The following is a 9,575-nucleotide window of genomic DNA, read 5'->3' on the forward strand; positions in this document are numbered from 1 at the left end:
GACTCGATTTAGCAAATTTTTGAGGTCATGCTATACTATGACTCAATTTAGCATGTTTTTGAGGTCATACTATACTATGACTCAATTTAGCAAATTTTCATACTATACTATGATTAGATGGAGCCTATTTTTGAGGTCATATTATACTATGACTCAATTTAGCGTGTTTTTGAGGTCATGCTACACTATGACTTGTTTTATCCAATTTTTTAGGTCATATTATAGTATAACTCAATTTAGCAAATTTTTGAGGTCATACAATACTATGATTCGATTGAGCCTATTTTTGAGGTCATATTATACTATGACTCGATTTAGCAAATTTTTGAGGTCATGCTATACTATGACTCGATTTAGCCTATTTTTGAGGTCATGCTATGCTATGACTGGTTTTTGAGGTCATATTACACTATGACTTGTTTTAATCAATTTTTGAGGTGGTATGATAGTATGACTCGATTTAGCCTATTTTTGAGGACATGCTATACTATGACTCAATTTAGCCAATTTTTGAGGTCATACTATCCTATTACTCGATTTAACCAACTTTTGAGGTCATACTACACTATGACTCAATTTAACGTGTTTTTGAGGTCATACTATTCTATGACTCGATTTAGCGTGTTTTTGAGTTCATACTATACTATGACTCAATTTAGCCAATTTTTGAGGTCATACTATCCTATTACTCGATTTAACCAACTTTTTAGGTCATACTACACTATGACTCGATTTAGCGTGTTTTTGAGTTCATACTATACTATGACTCAATTTAGCATGTTTTTGAGGTCATACTATAGTATGATTCGATTGAGCCTATTTTTGAGGTCATGTTATACTATGACTCGATTTAGAGTGTTTTTGAGGTCATACTATACTATGAATCGATTTAACCAATTTGTGAGATCATATTATACTATGACTCAATTTAGCAAATTTTTGAGGTCATATTACACTATGACTTGTTTTAATCAATTTTTGAGTTGATATGATAGTATGACTCGATTTAGCCTATTTTTGAGGTCATACTATCCTATGACTTGATTTAGCCAATTCTTAAGATCATATTATACTATGACTCGATTTAGTGTGTTTTTGAAGTGATCCTATGCTATGACTTGTTTTAGCCAATTTATGAGGTCATACTATACTATGACTCAATTTAGCGTGTTTTTGAGGTCATACTATACTATGACTTGTATCCAATTTTTTAGGTCATTTTATAGTACGACTCGCTTTAGCGTGTTTTTGAGGTGATCCTATACTATGACTAATTTTAGCCTATTTGTGAGGTCATACTATACTATGATTCGATTTAGCCTATTTTTGAGGAGATATACTTTAACACGATTTAGCCTATGTTTAAGGTCATATTATACCATGTCATTTTAGGAGATAATTGAGGTCATACTATGACTCATTCTAGCTAAAAAAGAAATCTGACTTCACTTATATATATTAGTAAAAACAAAACAGAAAAAAAAGAAACAAAACATTATATCAACTATCACCCCTTTGAGTATTAAACACTAGAGGGAAAAGATGAGACTTTAAAAGTTTAAAAATGGAAGCAGACAGCTTTATGGCATACCTCACTTCCCCCGTTCTACATTTGTTATAAAGACGGTAGTTGATTCGAGTAAATTTCCCTGAGACACCTTATATTCCTGAAAATTGTGCAGGGTTGATACTCAGGCAATGCGGCACCTTCATGCTGGGATCTTTCTGTGTTTACTGTGAAATTATCAAATGTAGTATTCCACTAAAAGCATCAGTGCTGCCACCCTTTGGGGAACTGCTAGTTCCAGAGGTGGTGAATTAGATCAGCATTGAGGCAAAAAACCTCCTAGGGTGGCCATGGCCACCCGAGGCCCGCCATTTAGCTACATCCCTGTTGACTTATTTCGTTCTAAAACGTATATTCTGATTGTTCAATGCTGAAGGAAATCCTTTCCTTTGATAAGAATATTCAGACTATTTTAAAGTGCCTGCCTTGTTAGGTGAACTAACAAAAAACAGTTATGTAATGTTTACTCTAGTCTCATCCTTCTACTTTTGAGGACTTAACGAGGAAGACTTGAACATAATGCATGAGTATTAAGACTTTTTATCATTTTTATCAGCCATTGGATATTTACTCCTGCCAACAGAAGGATGTATTTAAAAGTATTTATTGACTTGCTGTTGTTGATAGTCTGTTTTCCTATGTACAAACTAGGAGCCCGTCTGTCATGGGAATACTGGTGGCTGAACGCAAGTTCTTTGGTGAGATCGGGAGCCTCGACGGCGGGATGAAAATATACGGAGGTGAAAATGTAGAGCTCGGCATCCGGGTGAGACTTTAAAAAGAAATGCAGTGAATTGTTTTTCTGTGGGGTTTCGAAGGTATAGTGGAGGGTGTTCTTTTTCTGGGTGGATCCTAAAAATAAGGGGTCCTCCTAATTGTCAATCATTCTGGTGATATGTTTACGTAAGGCCATCCTACGTGCTCCTCCACATTTTCAGTTACTGCTGGCGAGTCTGAAATGGAGGAAAAATTGCAAATCTTCTTTTGGAAAGTAAGTTTGTATGAGCGATGCAAACTGCAACTTTTAAACAGAGCGTGCACCAGGAGAAATAGGCTCCTGCTCTTTAATAGGCATTCCCTCTCAGGATTTCAAAAAAAAAAAAAAATCAACCTGCTTGGAAGCCTTTTTTAAAGTGAGTTTGTGTTTTGCAGGTATGGCTGTGTGGAGGCAGCATAGAGATAATCCCCTGCTCAAGGATCGCTCACATTGAACGCTTTCATAAGCCTTATGCCCGAGATCTGAGCTCCTTCGTGAGGCGCAACGCCCTGCGGGTGGCGGAGGTGTGGCTGGACGACTACAAATACAACGTGGAAGTGGCCTGGAACCTCCCCATTGGCGTAAGATGCATCAGATTATTACTAACATGAGTTCAATCTTTTATCATCAAAAATAACTCGATTAGGTTTTATGAAAGGCTGCAAACTCTTAACGATCAAGCAAACAGCCTCATGTGATCTCATTTGAACAGAATCATGGGATAGACATCGGAGATGTTTCTGAGAGGAAGAAGCTGAAAGAGAAGCTGAAGTGTAAGCCCTTCCAGTGGTACCTGGATAATGTGTATCCTATGCTGGAACCAATGAGCAACCTGCTTGGTTATGGAGCTGTAAGTCAAAAACTAAAGCTTTTCACGTTGGGATGCAAAAACCCAAATGTGGTGCAATACTTTTTTAAAATTTAATAAATTAATGTAAAAATTCTCTATATTCATTAAGCAGCCATAACCTTTCGTTCTGTGGAGATCACAGCAGTTTGCACTGGGTGACATGGTTTGTTTTTGCAGCTGATTAATGATCTCCTGCCTGATCAGTGTGTGGATCGGGGCCCAGTTCCTGGCTTCATCCCCATCTTACATGGATGCCACTTCTTCACCCCACAGGTAATGTGTAGAGCACAGGTGTCAAACCGGTTCCAGGAAGGGCCATGTGGCTGCAGGTTTTCTTTCCAACCAAGCAATAGCATCAGACTCAAGTCATCTCATCAAGCCTTGTTTAGATTGGAGTCTGATGCTATTGCTTGGTTGGAAAGAAAACCTGCAGCCACGCGGCCCTTTCTGGAACCAGTTTGACACCCCTGGTGTAGAAGCTTTCAGCAGGATGTTTGTTGATGGTGGATAATTTGTTTTTCCTGTCCCAGCATTGCCATTACCACACTGATGGGACACTGCACATCGGTGGGTTCAAATCCCACAAATACGACAGCAGCGACTGTCTGCTGGATCCTGGTTTAGGAGCTTTACCTGGACTGTATCAGTGTAGAATGGCAGAGCAGAAGAAACTGCACATGTTTTGGGACTTCAAACAGGTAAAAACAATAACTTCTTAAATATGCAACAGAAGCTTGTTTGTTGGAGGGGAACTTAAAGATTTATTTGTGAACAGGGGGGGCAGATCCAGAACAGAGAAACAAAGAGGTGTCTGGAAATCTCAATGCGAGGCTTGAATCTCAAACTGGTTCTTCAGCAGTGCAGTGGTCAGCGATGGAAGCTGCAACATGTGGTCGATGTTACGGCACAAAAACTGCACCGTCTTTCAGAGAAACTGGTACTGTAAACGCAAAAACAAGTGGAGCTTCATCCAGGAGGTCCACGGCGACAGCATCCTTCCTCATTCATAGTTCAAGTCAAACAGGATTAGGTGTAACGGGGCAGTCAGGAGTTAGCAGAGATGAAGCTGTCCCATTTGGTTTGCCACATGGTGAAAGCTCTGTCCTTAAGCTCATCGGGCAGCGAGCTGTACCTGCAAACAGAGTAAACGGCTCTAAATGTACCAATCATGGACTTTGCAAAGGAGCAGCTGATTATTGGAGAGTTCACTCATGTAGATACTTTAGTTTATGCACACAGAACAGAGCAGCTTCATCTCTATGGTAATAGATGGTCATAAATTGGATTATTTAGAATTACAGGAATGTTGCAGAGTTGACTACTCAATGTGGCCTAGTCTCTATGAACCCAAAAGTAAAGTTTAACCATCACAGCTTGTTTTTTTCCACACAGGAAGAGAAACATATCTACCACAACAACTGACAATACAATGCTTTTCTTCTAAATGCACATTTTTCTGGAAATAAACAGTTTGACTTGTTCTGGCGTGTTCAATCACTTGGTCTGACCTGATGGAGTTGACGACCAGCTCTTTCAGCGTGCCCAGATTTGCCTTCAGCCCTCCGATCCCCACAAAGGCTTCATAAAAGTCAAAAGAGAGCCCAGTGGTTCCGAACATGGAGGGGTCGTCTGAGCTGATCACCATCGGGTGGCCTTCAGACATCAGCATGGCTGCAGGGTGGTTCCTCAGGTCCGAGACCAGCTTCAACACCTGATGAACATCAGAAACATGAGAACAGGTCCATGTCCTGCTCAGAGATCAGCTTTGATAGAATACCTGGTTAGAAATGGGGCAAAGCTCCACAGCGACGTTCCTTTTCCTAGAAATCTCTTTGGCCAGAGGATGGTGGGCCAGAGCGTAGCCGTGCCCAATGCGGCTGGTGTTGAAGAGCAGAGCATCTAGGAGATTTTGATCTACGTCTGTTCCTTCATCATCTAGACACAAACAAAGAAATTTAAAACTATTTAGGTTTACAAAATCCATCAACATACTTTGGTTAAACTGTGTAGCTTGACTGATTAGTAAATTAAAAGATTTTCCCTTTTTGTCTAGTAGAACTTAGGGGTGTGATTTATCAAATAGAAGCCTGATGGGGAAACTGACAAAGAGTGAGGTGGGAAATTAAAGCCAGATTACATAATCAATCTCAGACACTTCATAATTTATGCTGGCAGAGCTGAAATATAGCTTCCATTCTAAGTCAATATTTTAACCATTGACCAACAGATCAACCCATAAACATGTTAAATGGATGCTGTTAATAGAGAGAAGTAAGGCTGAAACAATGAAGGGGATTAATCCATTATTTAAATGATGGTAAAAGTTAGTTTGTGCAACGTATTTGCTTGGTTTTTTAAGAACTAAATATGGATAAACAGAACTATGTACATTTTAATGTATATTCATTCAATCTGTGTAAAAATGGTGGTGCCTTCATACTGCAGTTTAAAAATAAAGATTTGGAAACTATTTCAAAATGATTTGACGAAGCCAAAAGTTTTAATACTCATTTTAAATCTTATAGATACAGATTTTCTGAATATTTCATGTCAACCAGCTCTCACCACCATGAATTTCCCTCAATATGTCAATCATCACAATAAATAAAATACAGTGAAAGACGACCTGGAGCAATAGGTGATCATCACCAAGCTGCATTTTGATGGAGACGCTGCCGATGTTCTGAGGAGAGCCACAGATCAAACCTCGCTGACCTACAACAGTAGAATCACAATCTTCCCGGTTTACACCACCAGTGTGACCAAGGCGTGCACCGCTTTGTCTGACGTACGGCTGTGCGCTTCAGATTACTCTATCGAGCAAGATTCCAAATTACATACAAATAGGATAGTAAAGAGTTTCTGGATCCCATGAAGGCCATGGGATACATCAAGAAGACCTTCCTTTATGCAGCCGCTGTAATAGAAAGTCTCCATTAAGCCTGCCTCAAGGCTTGTATTATTATTACTAGAAAATTCTGTTTTCAAAGTATTTAAGTAAACCTGCAGTCGCCTGAACTCCTTGTTCACAATACTTTTTAAAAATACTTTTGCTTTCTGCATTTTAATCCTCTTGTTCCCCGAGGATCTTGTTACATCTAACAAAACAACAGAGCTTTTGAGTTTCAGTCTCGGCATACTTCAAAATGCTGCACAGCGTAGCGTTGTTATTTTTATCTAATTTCTTCACCGTAATTTTCCTCTTCCATTTTACTCAATCATCTGGTACCATCCTTTAGTTGACCGTCTCTGCCTCTGATACAGGCGGACACTACACTACTACATTTTTTTATTGGTTATGAGTAACAAATTAAACAAGTCTTGGGCTTATAAAGTTTATTACTCCTCACATGATTCAGGTAGGAAAACGGATGTTGCCATTTTACTACATAGTCAAATTAACTTTACTAAAATGCAAAGGTGTCAAAAGTTTTTTATATTTAATACTGAAGTATAATTTTTACTGTTAAAAACACTTTTGTAGAAGTTAGAGTATCAAATTAAGCCTTTTATTCAAGTAGAAGTGTAAAAGTATCATTTTTAAAATTAGTTAAAGTATAAAAGTATTGCAGAAAACAATGTGAAGGACAGAAGCTTTAAACTTGTTACTGCACTATATTATAGGAACATTTTTCTACAATTTTGGATGATGATTTCCTTATACGTAATTTCCTTATTTTATAACTTTGCATCCTCTCTAAAAACGATTTATTTTGGTATGTGTTGAACAGCAAGTTGGTTCAGCACCGAGTCCAACCACAAAAAATAAACAATTCTGATGTTTTTTATTTTTTTAAATACCAACAGGACAGAACGAAAATTAGCTCAAAAGAAATAAAACTAACGAGTCTATTTTTAAAATGCAAGGAGTAGAATGTAGAGATAATTGCAGAAAAATGTAAGGGAGAGAAAAAGTTACGTAAAAAAATTGTTACTCCAGTAAAGTATAGATGGAAAGAAATTCTTCTTAAGTAACGAAGTATTTCTACTTTGTTAGTTGTCACTTCTGCTTAAATATTAGTACATAAAGAGAGAGGGCAGATTTCTATTGGTAAATGGGACAACTAATAGAGCCGCTGTTTACTTTATAAATATATAAGCTCCCAATGAAGATAGATCAGGGTTTATAAAGGCGCTCTTCAACAGGTTTGCAGAATAAAGCTTAATTATGGGGGTGATTTTTTATATTTAATGTCAAATTTTGACAGATAGTCTCTAAGTCTAGGTATGGGAAAGCTGGAAAACATCCAGAATATGCAGACCAGTGTGCCTTAAGGACTAAAGTTGAGGAAAAAAAAGCCTTACTTTGTCTCTGGTTGGTTGATGTGATAGAAAAACAGATGATTTCAGATTTACAAACTCTAGCGTATATAGCTTGCCATCCACCTCAGGCTATGTTCACTCCCACTTTTTACTCCAATTAGCCTCATCGCAACGACCGCATCACTAGGAATAACACCTTTACAGTGTTTTTGCAGCGCTTCGCTCCTGAACGTGCCTCTACATTGGGATAACATAAATCATTGGTCTTACTCCAGCCATGTTTAAAGTGCAGCAAGCTTTTCTCTAGGAATATTTCATAGGGTGTACGCCTCGGCATATCTCATATTTACATTTTGGGAGGCGTGGCGGGGGCCAGGAAATTTTTGAAATGTAGACTCTCTGAAATGTTATTTCCTGCGTTTTGAGGTAGAATGCAGCTAACTTTTTGTCTTTGTTCAAGCACTACTTTTGTCCTGATTATGAGATGTGTGTTTGACTAGAGGTGGAAATTTGATAAGGAAGACATGGGATCATTTTAGGTACAATATTATGTTTCATAGGTTAATTCAAACAATCAGAAAGTGTAATGCTACGTTCACATCGCAAATTAAACATAAAAAAAGCTTCTGCTGCTTCATTTTTGATGCTTGTACACTTCTGCTGCTCCTGTGTTCAATGGCAGAGAGCGGCTTTGCAGTATTTGCTGTGTTAAGTGGGTAAAAAGTAGTTTTAATATAATTTTATGCGAGAAGAACCACTTGAAAACTGTGTATTCAGTTTTTCAAGATTACAATGCTGCCTTGTAATATTATTTTGCTGTCGGAGGTAAGCAGACCCCACATAGCGATGATGCACTGTCACTGGGAATCCAGCAGCAGCTGCCTCAGGCAGGTTTTTTCCACTACTGGAAGTAGATGTTAGCGTTGTTCCAGTATATGGTACAAAACTGCAGGCACCACAATAATAAAAGCGAACATATTTTGTTGGACGGTTTCAACATTTTAAGTTAATTTAGGCATTAATGAACAGTTTCAATGGAGTGATCATAGCAATCTGCATCAGCAGCGGTGTTTGTCTCCCTGCCAGCTCCAAGTTCAGCTTCTCTGATTGGTTTATATGGCGCATCGAGCAGCAAAAATTACATTTTTCCAACTCCAGCATCTGCTGCTTGTGAAATTTTGAATATTTGAGCAAAGTTTCCAGGGAAAAATTAGAGCGCGCCAAAGCTGTACATCCGAAAAACAATAGGAACAATTTGTCTTTTTTTTTAATAAAAGGTACAATGTACGCCTGTATGCATTGCTAGCTAAAAGCTTGATGTGAACGCTCCTTAAGGAACAATAAAGTCCTGTGAAATTTTCCTTAAAACTGAGATATCACAGCCAGTGCATCTATAATGCCATCCATCTTGGATGGATAAGCTAGCTGGAAGTACTTGGCTTGGCTGTGTGCATCAATCTAAAATATCTTTTGCTTACCTACACCTTTAGATCGCACACAATCATTGATAAATTAACCCTTAAATAATTTATATTAAGAAACACTGACCTGTTTCTCCTGCATGAAAGAAGTACGGCAGTGATGCCCCCAGTTCAGCTGGCAAGGAAAGGGCTTCTCTGAAGTACCAAAGAGTCCTTCCACTGTTCTCCCTGCCAACCTGGAACCCATACCAACAGGTGAAGGTGGAGTTGTTAAACACTGGTCCGTCTAGGAGCCCACACAGGTTTAAACTGATCTTACCAAGTCAAATCCTGCTACAACATCTGGGAAGTCCTTTTTCAGCTGTATGGCTTCCGTCACGGCAGCTTTGACCTCATATACGCCCAGAGCCCTGAAGAGAACAACAAATGCTTTTGAAACCATGGGTTTAATAACAAACCCCTAGCACAAATATTTTAAATAGCGGGCACAAATGAGAAATAGCACTTTACACCTCAAGCTGGTGAACATATCTGAATCTGCTCAAGATAACAGCATTTTAGACCCCCAACATGCATCTGGCACCATGACTTCATAGTTTGTTTCTTGTTTGGCCATTTCAAACATATATAGAATGTTATACAAACCTTAATATCCGTGCAGTATGTGATACATTATCCCTTTGTTCCTATTTTTTTTGTTGTTGTGTGCGCATCCTG

The 9,575-nt window shown here is 38.5% G+C and overlaps 2 protein-coding genes across 4 annotated transcripts in view; one reads left to right on the plus strand and one right to left on the minus strand.

Moving 5' to 3' along the window:
* galnt8 (polypeptide N-acetylgalactosaminyltransferase 8) overlaps positions 1 to 4,662 on the plus strand; it is a 17,472-nt gene extending 12,810 nt beyond the window's left edge. The window contains exons 6-12 of the mRNA XM_015376198.1: positions 2,219 to 2,333; positions 2,720 to 2,905; positions 3,037 to 3,174; positions 3,352 to 3,447; positions 3,705 to 3,872; positions 3,950 to 4,145; positions 4,180 to 4,662. Of these exons, the coding sequence (XP_015231684.1) occupies positions 2,219 to 2,333; positions 2,720 to 2,905; positions 3,037 to 3,174; positions 3,352 to 3,447; positions 3,705 to 3,872; positions 3,950 to 4,120 (874 nt within the window). The 3' untranslated portion in view covers positions 4,121 to 4,145; positions 4,180 to 4,662. The remainder of the gene's footprint in view (positions 1 to 2,218; positions 2,334 to 2,719; positions 2,906 to 3,036; positions 3,175 to 3,351; positions 3,448 to 3,704; positions 3,873 to 3,949; positions 4,146 to 4,179) is intronic.
* The window catches only part of LOC107085717 (adenosine deaminase CECR1-A-like), a 12,179-nt gene continuing 6,528 nt past the window's right edge, over positions 3,925 to 9,575 (minus strand). The window contains exons 6-11 of one of the 3 annotated variants that reach the window (XM_015376220.1): positions 9,178 to 9,268; positions 8,986 to 9,094; positions 4,952 to 5,109; positions 4,683 to 4,885; positions 4,182 to 4,306; positions 3,925 to 4,147 (exon numbers count right to left, since the gene is read on the minus strand). In XM_015376220.1, coding sequence (XP_015231706.1) covers positions 4,219 to 4,306; positions 4,683 to 4,885; positions 4,952 to 5,109; positions 8,986 to 9,094; positions 9,178 to 9,268 — 649 coding nt within the window. In that variant the 3' untranslated portion in view covers positions 3,925 to 4,147; positions 4,182 to 4,218. Of the gene's footprint in view, positions 4,307 to 4,682; positions 4,886 to 4,951; positions 5,110 to 8,985; positions 9,095 to 9,177; positions 9,269 to 9,575 lie in introns of all 3 variants that reach the window. The other 2 variants (XM_015376230.1, XM_015376210.1) reach the window with 2 other exon arrangements.

The sequence above is a fragment of the Cyprinodon variegatus genome, unplaced genomic scaffold, assembly GCF_000732505.1.
Source record: "Cyprinodon variegatus isolate N-32 unplaced genomic scaffold, C_variegatus-1.0 Scaffold7, whole genome shotgun sequence".
NCBI classification, from domain to species: domain Eukaryota; kingdom Metazoa; phylum Chordata; class Actinopteri; order Cyprinodontiformes; family Cyprinodontidae; genus Cyprinodon; species Cyprinodon variegatus.